Raw genomic sequence first — 18,095 nt, forward strand, 5'->3', positions numbered from 1 at the left:
TTAAACAAACAGCATTCTGTTTGGAATAGATAGTTTACTGCTAGTAGACTGGCAGAAGCAAAAATGCCTTCTTGATAGAACTTGCCAGATATTAGCATGAGCAGCAATACTCAATAGACACTGAAGTTAAGAAATAAACAAACGAATATTCATAAACCAATTTAGCTAAAAGATAAATTGTACAGCCCAAATTTACCCTCAAATGATTAAAGTGGGATGTAGAAATTAGAGGTAATAAAATACTAATAAATTCCATGGACAATAATAAGAACTGAAATACCAATGCAAGTCAATATTATTTGGTTGGTGAACGACCTTAAGATTCTATGAGGATACCCTGAAATAAAGTGTGGTTTTCAAAGAGATTTGCTTTGACCTGTGGTCAAGAGATATTGAAGGCTGGGATCTAGCGATCCAAAGAAATGAGGTTTGAAAGTGGTAATCTTTAATTCTGGGCAAATTTTGTTCTTTTACATTTTTGTCATTTTTTAAAGACGTAAATTGGCAGTGGAGGAAAGCAATGAGCAGCAGGTGAGTAGAGCTCTGCACGTTTTGATATATCATTTCTGCTGCCCCAATGAAGCATCAGGATCTCAGTTCAAAAAGGAGTAAAGACTTCTCACCACTTCCAATAAGGTTGACATCCAAATGTTTAGTTGCACGGGTCTACTCGTTTTCTATTGGGCAAACATAGCTTTGTCTGTTTCTTATATTGTTCACATTCTACCAGCTTTCTCTGGTCACACCTGCATATACACTCTGTGGTCTGAAGTGCTTCTACGTGTGCTATGGAGCTACTTCTCTGAAAGAGCACAGAATCTATTAAAAGGCAGATCTAATCTGGGAGGGATCTTGAGTGATAGGAAAGCATTTGTCAAGGGGATGCTTTAGAATGGGTCAGTTGGTCACCTCTCCAGAGAGTAAATGAGGTGTGAAAAGCAGCAACTACCATTCAGACTGTGGAAGCTTAACTAGAGAGCAGGAACTATTCACCAATTTAAACAGGTTAGAAATATGAAAAACACATGTCATTTTAGCACTTTAGTAAATTCAACCCAAGCAATGATTTATTTGTTTAATTTCCAACACATTATGACTGTAGTATCACTAGCCATTTCCGAACACAAGTTAGTAGTAATAGTCTCTAAACCAAAGACATCACAGAAGACAGCTTCTTTTTCTATGTCAGCTCTTTTAGGTGTGTGTATAACAATCTCTTTACTTCCAGCCCTGTAACAATTAACAGCTGTGCAAATTGCATTAATTCACACTTACTGATGACATACTAGAAAATAAAATCTGACATTCAATGAGCAAAAACAGCCTGAATTTTACATGGCTACATGGCTATTCCAAGTGCACGCAGCTGGTTGTTTTGCAGATATAAGTAAAGTTAACTGTGAATTCCAAGTTACAGTTGTCAACAGGTTAAACATGTCAGTCTTATGTTAAATATGTATTTCTATTCATGAAAAGCCACGCAGAGTGAGGACCAGTTTAGCAACCTTATTTGCTCAGGAGTTAAGATCCTAGCTATGTAGAAGAAGGCTATAGGGAGCAGATGCAAAAAGATACATTTCTAACAACTGCTGAATGCCGCAAGGAATGGTGTAATTGTCTAACTAAATTCTCAGAGAAATATGTGCTTGCCTATTCCAGTTTGCGATTATTAATGAGCACTCCACCAGAAATCAAGGCAAATAAAATGCAAGTGTTTGCATTTCGAAAGTTATATTCTGTTTTCACCACTTGGATAATTATAGGTTTGCAAACTACTAAAAAAATAGCTGTGTAGAATAGTATTGTAAACTTCCCATAATTTATCAATTTGCTTGGTAATCAGTATTATAGATTTAATGCAATCTTGTTTTGGAGATGTTGTCCAGTTATTACCTTGCTGTACTTTTTCACTTTAAGCGAACACATACCATGACAGCTGGGCAGGGCTCTGTTCCAACCAGGTCTTCCGTCATCTCCCATAATGCATGTGAGTGTAGAATAACCCTGAAGCACATATCCAGCATCACAGTAATAGGTGACTGTTGATCCCAATTTGTAATCCATACCAAGTCTTGTCCCGTTCATTATATTACCCGGATCAAAGCAGGATTCACGAAGTTTGGCTAGAAAATAACATTAACTTATGATTAATACTTAGGTACCGCTCTCATAATTTTGCATTCCAAATGCTACACTATCTATTATGATTAAACCAGCTAGCTTTTAAGGTACACATTTTCAGGTCATTCATGTTCATAAACCAAATGAAGCTTCCTAGCCTTTAGTTAGAAGCCCTATTTGTCAAGTCATATTAAGGGAAAGCAGTGTGGGGATGCTATGCACTTCTCAGTCTACTTCAATCAATAACTAAGTGAGGCTACAAGGGCTTAAATGCTGGTCAGAAAACCACTGTGATTCTACATTCCTCATTAATTCAACACCGGTAAATATAAAGGGCTTAACCTTATTTCATGAAAGTGAGTGTTTACTAGATCATGGTTTTCCAGTGGTCTGGATAGTGATCGAAGATTGGCTCCATGTTACATCAGATTTTGTCTCTTGGACAGCCCAGATCTCCCAGACTTTAGGAGTATTCAGCACCATTTGAAAAGATCTACCTTTCATTAGTATGTGAAATTCAAAAAGATATTGTATGACAAAAAAATCAATGTAGTTTATTTCCAATATTTTTTCTATAATGACTACAATAAGTTGTGCGATTTATTATCCTTCAAGGGAATTCTATAGAAAATTATACATGTAAAATGCAACAGGCCATATTTATTTACAATTCTTGCATAGGTGCAAAAGACCCAGGAAACAGGGACATTTATTAGTTGTGTGTGCGTAAATTAGAATAACAAATTCATACATTAAGGGAATTTAAGACAATAAGAGGTTTTGCAAATGAATATATTTACTAACTTACCTTTATATTCCAGGTGAAAACCAATGAAGCTCACAGATCCATCACTCCGAAAAGCGAGGTGCATTGAATTAGAGCTGCTTTCTATCCTCTCTGGTAACTTGCTATCTTGAAAACTTCCAATCAGAACACTGTTACTGTTTGAACCATCATAGATGTAGAGAAAGTCATAGTTTGGTTCGATACTAAAACTGTAAAGAAAGAATGAAATAACTCTGCATTAATTACATTGCCTATGACACATGCACAAGTGAACACACCCACACCTATACACATTTGATATCATACTGAAGAAGGGCACATTGGAGTGTGTGGATATCTAATGATATTTCTCTCTACAGGACATTGGGTAGAATGTCAAGTCAGACACAGTAATGCTGTATGTGTCTGATATCATATTGAAAGCAAGCTAAGCCTTCACAAATCCCTGACTGAAGCCACCTGGCCAAACCTAATGCAGACAAAAATCAATAACTTTTAAAAAATTAGGTTGTTTGTCAAGGAGGGTGTGAACCCTTCTCAAGCAACAGACAAAATCTCTGTCAGGGTGAACCGAAAAAGGAAGTAAATTAACCTGTGCTTGACCCTCTGGTAGCTTGGCACAAAAGCAGTCAGGCCTAACTCTGAGAGGCAATGTGTAAAGTATTTATACAGCACTTCAAACTGTAATAAAGTGAAAACACAACACAAGAAAAATCCCACACAAATTTAGAAAAAATGTACTACATTTTAATAAATTATTTGATACATAAATTACAAAAAACTAATCAGTAGAGTCAGACATATGCAATGTTAAAGATTTCTATAAACTTAGTGCCTAAAAGCACAAAGCACCAACTGTATTTATCTAGTCGTGCCACACTGGGAAAAAGACACAAGTTCAGGCCATCCACAATGGAGTGCAGGCCGAATACAAGAACCAGATTAAGCCTGCTGAAAATTGTGCCTTACATCCTTGCTGTGGGGCACTGCACTGCACAGCTGAGGAGCGATGTAGAGTCCTCTTTCGAGTTGCATCATGTTGTGACACGCTGCACCAGTTCCAGTGAGGAGCCTGAAAGACTGTAATCTGAGGTCTATGTTGAGTTACATTAGGCTGTGTCGTTTCTAATGGGGAGCTGCAAAAAACTATGTCAGGTTGCTTTCACTCTGAGTCAATTCTGATGGAAACTACAACTGGGCTGCCAGGGCACCTTTAGCCCTAATTCCATGGGTCTAGGACTGGGGAAGCACCCCTTAGGGGGTAAGGACTCACATCAGGCAGAGTCTACGTGCAGGGTTGGAATCTTTTGTATCCCTGAGGCTCTGATCAGGAGGCCAGCCAACTAGCTCTTGAAGTCACACTGGCTTCAAAGTGCAGGTCCACTCCTTCTTGCTCAGACAGCAAAGCAGTCCTTCATGCAGCAGAGCAGTCCTTCTCCTGAGTGTTCTAAAGAACCTGAGCTGAGCTGAGGAGTAGGTTTGTTTCTGTACTTGGTACTCGCTTTAAAGTGAGAGAAGCTTCTAGAGTTTCCTTCAACTGGTGTCTGAAATTTCATGACCTGGTGCAGACTGTCTGGGGGGGACAATAGTGTGTAAGCTGAGATGGCTCCCCCACAACCCCCGACCCTCCATTTTGATGCTATCTGGGAGTAAAACACAAACGGCAACTGGCAGCTACACTTAGTCATCACATATTGATTATAATAAGGTACCCAACGCTATCCTATAGCGGTAGGCCTTGCAATAGTGAAAAATAAATTTAGGAGGTTTTCACTACCAGCACATGCAAAACTTAAAATGTCCAACTTTTTAATTACAATGCACAATTCTCTAAGGGCTGTGTAGAGTCTATCGTGGGTGGGGGGTTTTATGTATTAAAAAGGGAGCTTAAGCCTGCTAAAATGGTTATTTGGCCAAAACGAATTGGCTGCAGTGGCAGGCCTGAGACATATTTAAAAGAAAATGGCTATATAAGTGGCTGCACAATAAGTGTCAAAGGCCTACTATTAGCATTTAGTTTGTCAGCCATGGGTATATGGTATACCACTTTACTAGGAACTTACAAGTAAATTAAATGTGTTAATTTGGAGTATGCCAAAAAATCAGTTCAGAAAACGGAAGGGTTGAAGACAAAGAGTTTGGGGGTGACGCTACATAGAGGGCCAAGTCCAACAATAATCATACCTGGTTAACTGCATAATTTGATTGTGGACTATTGCAATAGCTGTGTTGACAACCTATATAGAATGATAGTGTCAGATTGGTACTGAAAGTGTAGTAATTAAGAAGCAAATATTATAGTCATGAGCATAAATGCATTCTCTTAGTGATTATGATAATCAGGAGAGTTTTTCCTCAACTATTCCAAACAAAATGAGCACTTTTTTTTGTAAAACTTTATAACTTTCTTCTTCTCCCCGAGTTGTTGTTCTGTCAAATGAACAGCGTCACTGTACATCTGGACATTTCTTGGTGATGCTCTAGTGTGTATGCCAGCAATGGAATGTGCTTCTTGAAAACAGGGGGAAGAGAAAGGACTTTCTATTTTATGATAAGCAGTTTATGGAAACTGCAATGAATGCCATTTACACAGTCTCTTGATTTATAGTAGCCTCTATTTCCTTTTATATGAAGTGAGATGTATTGGTTGTTTCACCAGTTACCTGCTGCAATGCTAATAATATCAGTTACCTGTTGCACAGATGGGCACAGGCACAGCATGATTCACTGGTGCAGAGGCCCTTTAAATCCAACAACATAATTTTAAACTATGGTGGAGAGGGACTACAGTGTGCTGTTGGTGAACTGCACCAAATTCAAACCAATCTAATTACTATTACACAAATTGTCTTCTTTGGTGAATTCCTGGTTTACTGTTGGTAGCGCAGCACAGAATGGAACATGGGTAGACAAAAACATCATCATAGATAAGAAATAAACCAATTTAAAAACAAAAACAAACACTGGTTTAATTCAAATGAAAACATTAATGATCTACATAACACTAAAATGTAGGAAATCTGATTTAGGCATGGACATCTATTAACAACATAAAAAAGTGCCAGAGAAACGAAGGAACGGGAATTCATAATCCTACGTAAATCAACAGGGTGCACACAACTGGGATCCAGGCATGTTCAGCAGTAATCTGGAAATCGAGTGAGGTCAGATGCAGGTTTGTTGGCTCACAGCGGTCAAGCTTTATAAGATGATATGGACTTTGCTGCAGGTCAGAGTAGGATTTGCAGTTCCTGGCCAAAGGTTTTGACATCTTTGTCTAAAACTTTTCTAGAAGTCGAGAATACTTAGAAAGGTGAAGCTGAAACTTTGCCTCAGAAGGTCTTCAATCTAGTGTATACCTATTTTGTGCTGTCCGCTGGGAGCCTAGAACTGCATGGTTAAAACCCCCAAGCAGGACCAACCAAAATAATGTAGACTTCAAGGTTGCCTCTTTTTTGGTAAGCTTGGTATCTTGCTGTAGTCTCCCAGGGATAAAAAAACATTTTAAGTATCAACTTTAATGAAATTTATGTAATAACTTATTTCCAGTGTTGAAAGCATAGCTAAACTTAAGTATTACTGAACAAAATGCAATAGGTTAATGGATTAAAAGGTCTTCACACAGCTTATTTAACCTACTTAGCCAAACCCTGTCCTATGGCATCCTGTTTCTGCTTCATGAGGATCAAATAATAAGTCCCTCGAATCCTTGATGCATCGACTGCCCACCCATTGCTGGCCAGGCTGCTCTGAGACGGTCATTTCCGCTCATAACGAACAAGAGTCATGGGCACAGGAGGTTCTTTTCTTCATGTAGACTGAACTGTCAGGTGGCCAATTGGGATGAGAAGCCTTTGAGGTTTTCCAGCTGGCTACCTCACTTTAAAGATGTTTAGTTGTGAATGACATCATCTGTCACTAAGCCACGGAACGGTTTTCAAAAAGGAAAAGTTTATGTTATCTGTTCACACTGGCTCAACTTTTAGGTAAGTAATATGACAACTTCAAATCTCGTATCTGCTGAGCAAATAGCACAATCCCAAGTTTCAACTGATATTGGTATACATCCTTAAATGCAAGCCACAAAATGTCCTTTGGAGCTATTATGTAAAGGATCTAGCAAAATAGATGTTAGGCAAAACATGGTACTCTTTACAATGCAGAAGAATAAAGTCACCTGCACAAAATATTGAATCCACATTTAAGTTGCGTTTTTAAATACAAGCCTCAATATATGATGTTTTAGAATATGTCCATTGTTAGGAACTCAGGGGGTTATTACAACTTTGGAGGAGGTGTTAATCCGTCCCAAAAGTGACGGTAAAGTGACGGATATACCACCAGCCGTATAACGAGTCCATTATAACCTATGGAACTCGTAATACGGCTGGTGGTATATCCGTCACTTTACCGTCACTTTTGGGACGGATTAACACCTCCTCTAAAGTTGTAATAACCCCCTCAATGTTTTTCTGGGATTGGAAGCTATGATATATAGATTACACAAAGATCTCAATAGCAGACATATTAATCCATTGATCAATTTCACAATGATTTGTCATTATGTTACACACAAATTTCTGTAGGAGGCGTACTTATTCCCTGGGTTTTCTCATAGAATCCTGGTAGCAGGTGAATTAACTTGACTGTCTGTATTGTAACTGTGCTTACAATTTATGAAAACCAGATTGCATGTCTGTGCAGTTAATCATTTCAGTCACTGTAGGGAATTGGCTTACTGGTTGATAGGGGTGAAATCCTGATCAAGCAACAACCACACTGCTTGTCCGGGGGAGTTCACAAGCAAGTCCCAAATTAACCTGTGCTAACCCTCTGGATGCTCGGCACAAAGCACTCAGACTTAACTTAGAAGCAATATGTAAAGTATTTGTGCAGCAAGACAAGCATTTAACAAGGTGAAGCACAACACATGAAAAATGCAACATTAATTAGGAAACATAGGGCCAGATGTAGGTAGAATCCGAATTGCGACTCGCAAATTGCGAGTCAGAGCGACTCGCAATTTGCAAGTCGCAATTCGAAATGTTGGATGGTGTCCCTGACACCGTCTGCGAATCGCAAGGGGGTCGCAAAGGCCCCCCCATTGGGACCCCTTCCCTTTTGCGAATGGGTTACCACCCATTACAAAAGGGTGCAAAATGCGATTGGTTTGCGACCGCGTTCGTGGTCACAAACCAATCCTGCATTGCACTGTGACTCGCAATTAGGAAGGGAACACCCCTTTCTAATTGTGACTCCAAACCCGTTTTGCGATTCGGTAACAAGGTCACCGAATCGCAAAACGGTGTTTGTGCATTGCAAAGTGCATTTTGCACGGCGCAAACAGAGAAATTTGTTGTTTGCGACGTGCAAACTGGTTCGTACATCTGGCCCAAAGAGTCTATGGTAATGCAATATTTGACAGTAAAAAAACAAAAATCCAATCAGTGGAACGGGAGATATGCAATTCTAAAGATTTAAGTGAAAATAGCAGCTAGAAGCTCAGATTGGCAACTGTGTTCATCTAGTCACGCCAGACCTTGATAAAGTCACAAGTTCAGGTCGTACGTGATTGAGAACAGGCTGGAATACAGCGACCAAAGTAGACCTGCTAAACAAGCGTACCTTAAACACAAGTTCCCCATTGAAGATGCGTCACATAGCAACAGTTCCTAGGTGCTGCGAGGCTGTGATGAGCAGGTCCTGCATCATCATCGAGAATGCTGTTGACGAGGGGCTTGCGATCCAAAGTAATGTGTCAATGAAGCTTCTCATATCACCGTTTCAAAGTTGTGGGGCTTCCGATGTGGAGTCCTGTGTTGTCATCAAGAATACTGCAGACAAAAAGCCTGCAATGCAAAGTCCTGCATCAAGGCTGTGTCATGCATTGGCTGTTCCGAGGAAACTGTGGGCTGCAAAGCAAAGTCCTGAATCGGGGATACATGACCTAACAGCGGTTCCAAAGAGGAGCTGTGAGGTGATGTGTTACACTGTGTCGGTTCTGCCCACAGTACCACATCTGGGCTGGCAGAGCACCTTCAGATCCACTTCCAAGGGTCCAGATTGGGGGTGGCACCTCTTGGGGGCAAGACTCACAGCAGACCAGGTGCTGTGCTCATGGTGGTTGAAGCCTGTTCTTCCCCAAGGCTTTTGATCAGGAAGCCAGCCAACTAGCACTCGGAGCCAGGCAGGTCCAGTCCCTTATTAAGGCAGCAGGGCAATAGAGTAGGAGGCTTTCTGGCAGAGCAACACAGCAGTCCTTCTGAGTCTTCAACAGGTCCAGAGATGTACTTTAGAGTTGGGTCTGAAGGTTCAATGATTGTATCTGGCAACCAATCCGAAATAGGAGAAGGTTCTGGAGGTTTCCACCACCAGAGGTGCCTGGACTAATCTGCCTCCCTGCCCTGTGCCCAGATTGTCGGGTGTCACAATAGACTAGTGTCAAACCCTTTCTGATTGTGCTCAGGCAGAACCTTTGTGATATGCAAGTTGGTAGGTGTAGCTCTCCCCCAATCAAATCAAAGATGGTCCATCCTGGCCACACCTATCATCCCTTTGCCTCATTGTCTAGGAGCAATACCAAAGATTAAATGCCAGCTATAACTAGTCATGTGGCCCAGGATCAGGCTGCAGGCACCAAATAGTTAGGCCAGGAAAATGTCAAATTTCTAAAAGTGGCATTTTTAAAATTCCAACATTAAATCTGACTTTACCATTACAAAAAGGATTTTAATTACAATTTGTCACCAATATGACATTTCCATCTGCTCCCAATTGAAAGTTATCACTTATTAAATGTAATAGGTTAACCCAATGTTATCCTATGGGAGAGGTGGGCATCGCAGTAGTGAGAAACAAATGTAGGCATTTTTTATTAACAGGACATGCAAAATTTAAAAGTACATGCCGACCTTTGAAATACACTGCACATTGCCCTCTGGGCTGTGTATGGCACACCCTATGGGTGACATATGTACTAAAAAGGGAGTTTTGGGCTTTGAAAGAGGTTTATTTTGCCAGGAATAATTGACATTTTAAAACTTCACACACAGTCTACAGTGGCAGGCTTGAGACATGTTATCAAGGCTACTTAAGTGAGTGGCAAAAGTAGTGCTGCAGGCCCACTAGTAGCATTTAATTTACAGGCCCTAGTTTTATGTAGCACCACTTTACTAGAGACTTACATGTAAATTAAGTGTGTCAATTGGTTGTAAGCCAATATTACCATGTTTAAAGGAGAGTGCACAAGCACTTCGGCACTGGTTAGCAGTGGTAAAGTGTGCAGTGTTTTAAATACCAACAAACATGGGTTCAGAAAACAGGAGGGTGAAGGCAAAAATGTTGGAGATGACCGTGCAGATAGGGCCAAGCCCAACAACCACTAAACTAATTCACCAAACATACGGCAATTGGCTTCTAGGTTACTCATAGGTCACAACATGAAATATTGTGTATTTTTCAGCAGTTTTCTTTCAATGTATATTATTTCCCTTTCTAATTTTTACTCTCCTCCACATGGCAGCAGATATAATTTGGCCATCAATATTTCAAGCTTTCCACACACACTAAACAGGGATAGGGCAGGCAACACTAGTGCAAGTTTCATTCACACACCTGTGTGAGCAGCAACAATGCAAGATCCATTCACAATAGCCTGACATTCGCTTCAGCTCTTCACTAGAAAAACAGCCAAAAGAAACTAATGTCAAAATGAGGCAAAATGTTCATCCCATCATCATTGATTAAGATATCAGTAATGATTTCTAGCACACTCAGTCCAAAGCCTCTCTAATAGGGAGGCCAATAAAGGTGCACATAAGGGACAATTAACAATGTGTTTTATGTGGACACCATTGCTTCAGGAACTGGACTGGTAGCTCCAATGCCCTCATCGGAAATCCCCATTGTTTTTCTCTACCAGTCAGAAGCTTTTGAACCATCTGCCCTCACTCTTGTATGCCCATTTAATATTATGGCCACATCCTGATCTCGCCAATCAAGTGAGGGATGTGTAACACAGGCTTACTTAGTCAGCCACATTTGGCTGGTAATCTCGCTAAAAAGGAATACAAAAAGTGACCAAGATAACTCAAATTAAGGAATGTGTTTTTATGTTCCGTATTCAATCTACAGCCCATATGTCTGAAATATCAGAAGAATCTGCTCAACATTCCATCCTTCAGAATAACACCCAACATTGAATTTAATGGCCTTTCCCAGAGCCCCTTCTAAATGGTATAATTCACTGACATATGGGATCTTGGAAGATGATGGAAGGAGTCAGACATGGGACCAACCCCCAAATGACCTTTGTGAAATCAATTAAATTGTGAAAATGTTGAATCCATGGCATCAAAACTTTACAAAGCTCTTCTAAAGATACCAGCTGCCAAAACGAGCACCTTAAAACAGCCATTTTGCTGCGTCTGGTATTTTACTAAATAAATACCAAAATATGTCCCAAAGATGAAAAACTCACCAAAAGGAGGAAGATGCTAATCAACGTATTCAATAGATTTGCAGTTCTTTCTTAAAGCAAGTACCTGTGACAGAATGTACAGCATGAAATCAATGAGTTTTGTTGCCTTTCTTTAGCTGTCAGTCAACTCTCTCCCCACACATAAGACTCCGCTCCTTCCACTCAGGCCTTCAGCAGTCCAATGGCAGATTAACTGTTCTGGAACTGTTGTTCTTAAGTGTAAGAACTCATTTTCGAAAATAAAATCAGCAAGAGAACCTCATTCCTAGTTGCTTCAACATCGGGGATAACGTTTTCTGCAGTTTATAGCTCTAAGACGTGACTTTGCACAGATTGTTGCATTTGTGTGTAGCTAAATCCAATAGGTTTCAGTGTATCTAGTAAATTATCGAATCATTTTCCAGAGGCCATAATATCATAGGTTGTATTATTGAAAGTGCCCACGAGTGCAACAGTGTATATGTCTGCTTTTTGCACCACTTGTACAATTTGGTATTAAGGGATGGACCTTTGACGCTTTTATGTCCCCTTCTGGAATACCGATCACGATGGTGCCACATGAATGCTTGTACATTCTGACGGGGCTTACCCTTCTTTTCATTGGGGCATGGCTACAAGGAAATGAGGGAGCCCTTTGCACTTGCACCATATCACAGGCAAAGAGGCTCTCAAAAGACACACTGACTGCATGCACAGAGGTGGTGCACAGTGCTCCCCAAACTTGTGCTCTTCAAAGCAGGGACAAAGGGCATCAGGGACACACATAGGTTTCCTCACAGCAGTTGTATGCAGTGTAGATTCAAGGCCAAAACCTCCATTTTTTTTACTTATCAGCAGGGGGATCGCTCATTTCTACTGTACTTTTTATTACCATTGTTCATGGGGAGGAGTGGCATTGGGACTGACTTGAGGCTTTGCCTCTTGTGAGTCATACCCCCCACACTAAACAGTGGTAATAAATAGCATATTATCTTCTACGTATCCACATAGCTATATGTCTCTCTTTCTCTATATATGAAAAATCCACACAAAACGTTCCAAAAAATTGCCACTTTTTGACTAGTTTGCTCATGGAAAGTTTTGGGTTGATCTGTCAAGCAGGGCCGAGGAAAAAAGATTGACCCAAAATGTGTTTTCCCACTTATTTTTCCAGAGGAAGTTTAGACACATCTACAGCCCCAAACCACTGAATGGATTTACACCAAATTTGACAGGAAGCTACATCTCGAGACAGATTGAGTGCTTTTTGTGATTTGCTGTAAATCTGTTCAGTAGTTTTTGAGCTATTAATGCTCCAAAACTTTGCATATTTCATGCTGCAGATGCTCTGAGAACCCGAACGATCTCCTTCTGAGAGCTGAATAGCTGCCACCCCATCAACCAGGAAGTGGTGGCAGCCATCTTGGGACGTGGGACTCAGTCCTTAGTCCTAAGAAAGAAATGTAGAAAAATACATTTACACTGAACTCCTAGGCCTGGTGGTGTGGTCAAAAAATTTTTTTGCTGTGAATTTATGGAGGATCCACAAATCTGAGGTGAAATCTTTAAAAACCACAGACTCCAGCATGACGAAAAAATATATCACATGTGGTGGGCCAGGGACGGAGGCAGAGCACAGGTGTTTTTAGAGGAGGCGCATCATCATCATTGTAAAGGGCTGGGTGGGCACTTGGCCCCTCTCCCCATGCCTTTAAGAGGCCCAAGGGACCCCATACCAAGAGCCAAAATGTGCTAAAATAAGGTGGGGAGCCACAGGTCCCCCTCTATGAGCTTTTAATGGCCCCAGGTAACCCATCATTTGGGTTGGCTGCCTGCAGAGTGTTGAATTCAGATGGCCAACCCACTGCTGCTTATGGCCAAAGGCTGTGCGCAGCGTGGGGTTGGTTCCCTGGAGAGGTTTGGATGCAGGCAGCCAAACTCCTGCGGCACATGGCTGAAGGCCTAGCGCAGCATGGGGATGGCTGCCTGTAGGGTGCTGGACACGGATCTTGGCTGGACATGGCTGAAGGCCTTGCACTGCATAGGGATGGTTGCCTGTGCGGGGATGGATGACTGGACTTATTACCACTCATTTTTTCACTTAAAACAATGCACTGTTATCAGCACAATGCTTCTCTTGGCCCCCAAGATCAATTAAAGCCCCCCACCTATGGTGGCCCACCCCAAAGTTTGAAGACCTCTGGGTTAATGTAAAGTTCTCGTTAGGTGAGAATTTCAGTGACAACATAAAATTTAAAATGCAAAACACACTGAAATTTTAAGTAACTATGACTTGCTCCATCACCATGCACTGCTAATTACCCCACATATTACATCAATCATGACATCATTGATATCACTGCAACATCTGCAATGAAATTATTGGTGCATGGTGGGGGTGCGAGCTACGCTACCTTAGGGCATGAGTTGTAGTTACCAGAACTAAATATGACAGGTGAATTTCAGTAGTTCTGTTTGCTTACCATGTTACGTTGTCACTGAAATTCTCACCTAACTATAACATTTGTTAATTTTTTCAGTGAATATTAATAATGTGGTCTTTGGTTGGCAGTCAGGTGAACCCATGTCCAAGCAAAGCCCCTCACTCTAGTCAGGGTAAAGGAGAATCACCCTCAGATAACCCCTGCTTATCCCCTTTGTAGCTTGGCACGAGCAGGCAGGCTTAACTTTAGAAGCAGTGTGTAAAGTATTTGTACTGTGTACCCACAGTAAAACAGTGAAAACACTACAAAATGGACACCCCACCAGTTTAGAAAATATGTAATATTTATCTAAATCAGACAAGACCAGAACAACAGAACTCTAACATACACAAGTCAATACATGAATTTAAAAAAGAATAAGAGTCTTAATCCTTAGAAAACAGTGAGAATGCTGTTGTTAAACAAAGTACCTGGTTAACAAAAAAATAAAGCCACACAGGCTTGTTTCCTCTCTCCTACAAGAGTACGATGCATTGATTCCCAGATGGGCACCTCGGATCCAGGCAGGCTGTGCATTGGTTTTTCACGCCCAGCGATGTTGTGTTGAAATCCTGTTGCACGGTATCAGGAAACCACTCTGCATGGGGCTTGTGTCATTATCAGCAGACGCCAGTGTGTGTTGTGCGTTGTTTCTCCAGCTGCAATGCCTATATCTCCCAGCCCTGATGCAAGCAGAGCATTGATTTTACCCACAAGGCAAGTGGCACGTCATTTATCTGCCGCGCTGTGGATGGTGCATTGAAAGTTTCTCTGCCTGGCGGTCCGTGCATGAATGTATGTCCTTTTCCACCTGCTGTACCTTTAAATGGCCCAGAGACAGGTTAGGGTACCACTTGGCAGTGCAGGTTTTTCAGCAGAGGGTCCAGGTGCTTTCAGAGATATGTCTTTGATGTCCCTGAAACTTTTACAACAGGAGGAAAGCTCAGTTCAAGCTTTTTGAGATTCTTCACCAGTGGGAAGTCACACAAAAGTTAGTCTTTGTCCTATTTTGGGTAAAAGCAGCTACTGCAGGCCAACTCAGCAAAGCACAGTCAAAGGCACAGGGGCAGTACTCCTTCTCCAGCTCTCCATCTCTTCTCCTTGTCAGAGGTTCCTCTTGGTTCCAGAAGTAATCTGATTTTCAGGGGTTTTGGATCCACTACTTATACCCCTTTCTGCTTCTGAGGTAGGCCTACTTCAAAGGGAAATCTCTGTGGTTCACAAGATCTGGCCTTGCCTAGGCCAGACCCCAGACACACACCAGGGGGTTGGATATTACATTGTGTGAGGGCAGTCATAGCCCTTTCAGGTGTGATTGACCACTCTTTCCTTCCCCTCCAGCCCAGATGGTTTATCAGGATATTCAGACTACACCCCAGCTCCCTTTGTGTCATTGTCTACAGGAGAGGTACCACACCCAAGGACCACCACCTCTCCAGAACATCCATTTAAAAATATGTGGCACCACGGAGACCACAACTTCCCAGGCGTTTCAATTTAAAAATGTGCAGGGGCTCGCAACCCCCTACATCGTGAGGACCACCCCCTCTCAGGGCTTCAATTGAAATATATGCGGGTAGGCCCATGGCCCCCCTGATCCCATGAACCAACACCCCAGGGCAAAGTGTAAAAATAGTGAAGGGGGTCTGTTTTCGACCCTCACTAGACGTGGGGACCACCACCTCCCCAGGGCTATACACTTGTTGGAGGGGGGCCACGCGGCCCTGTTCTTGGAGCCACTGACAGCCCTGGGGACCGCCACCTCCCAGGGCCGCCTCCTGCTATGTCCTTGGGTGCCCATTCCTAGGATACAGCTGTTTGCTATGACTTGGCTGCAGCTGCAGCCAAGCCATAGCAAACACTCCACTGTTTGACAGCGGAACCTCTAAAGCAGGTCCCACTGTCAAACAGCAGAGCTTTCATCTCTGTATCCTGCATGTGTGAAGGGGACAGAGATTAATTGCTTCAGCAAGCAGGGAGCTGCTGTTAAAGCAGCTCCCTGCCTGCTGATGCAATGGCACCGGGAGGGAAGCCTTAAGGCTAACTTTCGCCATGCACGGCAAAAGGGGTGTGCACAGCAGGGGGTTGGATTGCTGGGGGGAGGTTGGCCGCAGGTACTGGCTTCGGGATTGCCCTTGTGGGCAACCCCTACTGTGCACAGGTGGAGGTCATGCACGGTGCAAGGTTTGGTGCTTATGCAATCGCCACTGCGCACGGCCTTCGGGTTAATGTATAGTATTAGGGATTACTATACGTTAAAAAAAATCATAGAAATTCACTGAAAGAAACAAAGGTTGCAGGGACGTTATATTTAGGTTCTGAATTCACTCACAAAACCATAGAAATGCAGCCTTTATAGTTAAGATTTCTTTCAAGTAACTATACCTCATGCCTTAAGGTAAATATAACTCACGCCTTCACCATGCACAGCTAATTACTCCACATATTATATCATTGATGACATATTCTTTGCCATCTTTCATATTGCCACTGCAACATTTGCAATAAAATTACTGATGAGACAACTGTGCATGGCAGGAGCACGAGTTATACAGTATAGTTCCTTGAAAGAAATGTAACTATAACGGCAGAATTTCTATGTTTTTTTATGAGTAAATTCAGACCCTAACTATAACATCCCTGTAACCTATATATATATATATATATAAAATGTAATCTCCCCGCCCCAAGAGAGAGCATTTGACTGCACCTTAGAACATGACCTCTCTTTTAAAAAATAGCCAAACTAGAAAATAATATAATATTAAAGAATTGCAATCATAAGTTATCGAATCTCAGATGCCTATCCTTTTCTAAATATTAGAGCTTTCATCGAATATTAGCATACAACTGAGAGTTGGTGCTGAGGGCAAAGCACACATCCATGCGCACCAACATGGGTCTATTTAAAAAATATTAGCAGTGAAGTTATTTTGTTAATACTTGTACCTTTGTGACTTAGACATTCTTAATGAATATGTAGAGATGTTATGTGCCACAACTAGGCAGTAAGCAGTGAAAAACAGCACTCATCGGTACGAACTGTGTATTGTGCAGTTTATCGAATAATGATTATTTACAATTCCATGCATTAGATCAGGGATAGAGAGTTGTCGGTGGCCTTCATGAAAAACAACAGTCCGTGATTGAAAAGTTAGTACATGACAATTTTTGCCAGGTTGTGGTTATGCTCTGGAGCATATTTATTTCCTATTCCGACTGGTACCTTAATCAACTTCTATGCATCTTCCACTATGTCTCGTTTGGCTCCACCTGTACTGTAAATCAAGCACAGCACAGTTGCCATGGCAATTCCATCATCCGGGTGGGCCTACGCAAAGCGATGTGCAGTGAGCAGCTCTCTGACAGAGTCTCAAGCAAGACGTGCGCTGAGACAGAGGCCTTCCACTTTCAAAAACAGTCCTATGTCACTGTCGGCACGAAATTCTTAGTTTTTAATGCGTGAAACACTAAAGACTGACAGCGCGACAGCCAAATGTTCAAGGCCTCGGGGGAAAAAACCGCACGACCCTTAAAGTCAAGACCAGGCAAGGAGTTAGCATTGTTGAAAAGCGTTTTTTTTAATTTGAAAGAATTTTGTGCTGAGGGTGCGACACATAAAAGCAATCATACCATCGCACTGTTGACAATCCTGGGTTCTTTGGCATGTAAGTGGGTGTGAGTTAATCTAACTTGCCCAGGAATGAGTTAGTTGCACTTATAAAATACTATCTTCTATGCTGTTTGGAAACGACACAGGTCAGTCTGGGGTAGAAAGGACCACCCAGCACATTATTGCACCTACTAGAACAGGACCAGACGCTCATATTAATTCTCTTCATTACTTACTAGTAATAATACCGCGTTAGAAAAAAAGTGCTATTTCTAAAGGCCTCGGTACATCTCTTGAAAAATAGACTGATAACTTCATCTCTACAGAGATACTGAAACCGGCTGCACAGTGTCTCTTGGTGGGCTGTGTGGCTTGCACTTACTCGCACCTTCTTAATAGGAAGTGCATTCAACATTACAAAAGACCGGTAGAATAAAGCGCCTCGAGTGAATTTATGGAAGGGTAGGACAGGCTTCAGAAATCACAAATGGTTAAATACAGAGTTGCGGATACATTGTATTTTAAGTGTTCCTCATCCATTAAGTTTTCCTTGTCACAATGTCTGCACATCCTATTTCTTTACATAATTGTGTGAAATCCAGCCACGGCCATAAAAAGATTATTTTGTGTTAA

General features: G+C 41.7%; 1 protein-coding gene across 1 annotated transcript in view; it reads right to left on the bottom strand.

Annotated features, from left to right (window-relative positions):
• CSMD3 (CUB and Sushi multiple domains 3) overlaps positions 1-18,095 on the bottom strand; it is a 2,682,374-nt gene that overhangs the window by 826,036 nt on the left and 1,838,243 nt on the right. The window contains exons 29-30 of the mRNA XM_069220640.1: positions 2,930-3,117; positions 1,929-2,123 (exon numbers count right to left, since the gene is read on the bottom strand). Coding sequence (XP_069076741.1) covers positions 1,929-2,123; positions 2,930-3,117 — 383 coding nt within the window. The remainder of the gene's footprint in view (positions 1-1,928; positions 2,124-2,929; positions 3,118-18,095) is intronic.

This window comes from Pleurodeles waltl, chromosome 2_2 (assembly GCF_031143425.1).
Source record: "Pleurodeles waltl isolate 20211129_DDA chromosome 2_2, aPleWal1.hap1.20221129, whole genome shotgun sequence".
Classification (NCBI taxonomy): domain Eukaryota; kingdom Metazoa; phylum Chordata; class Amphibia; order Caudata; family Salamandridae; genus Pleurodeles; species Pleurodeles waltl.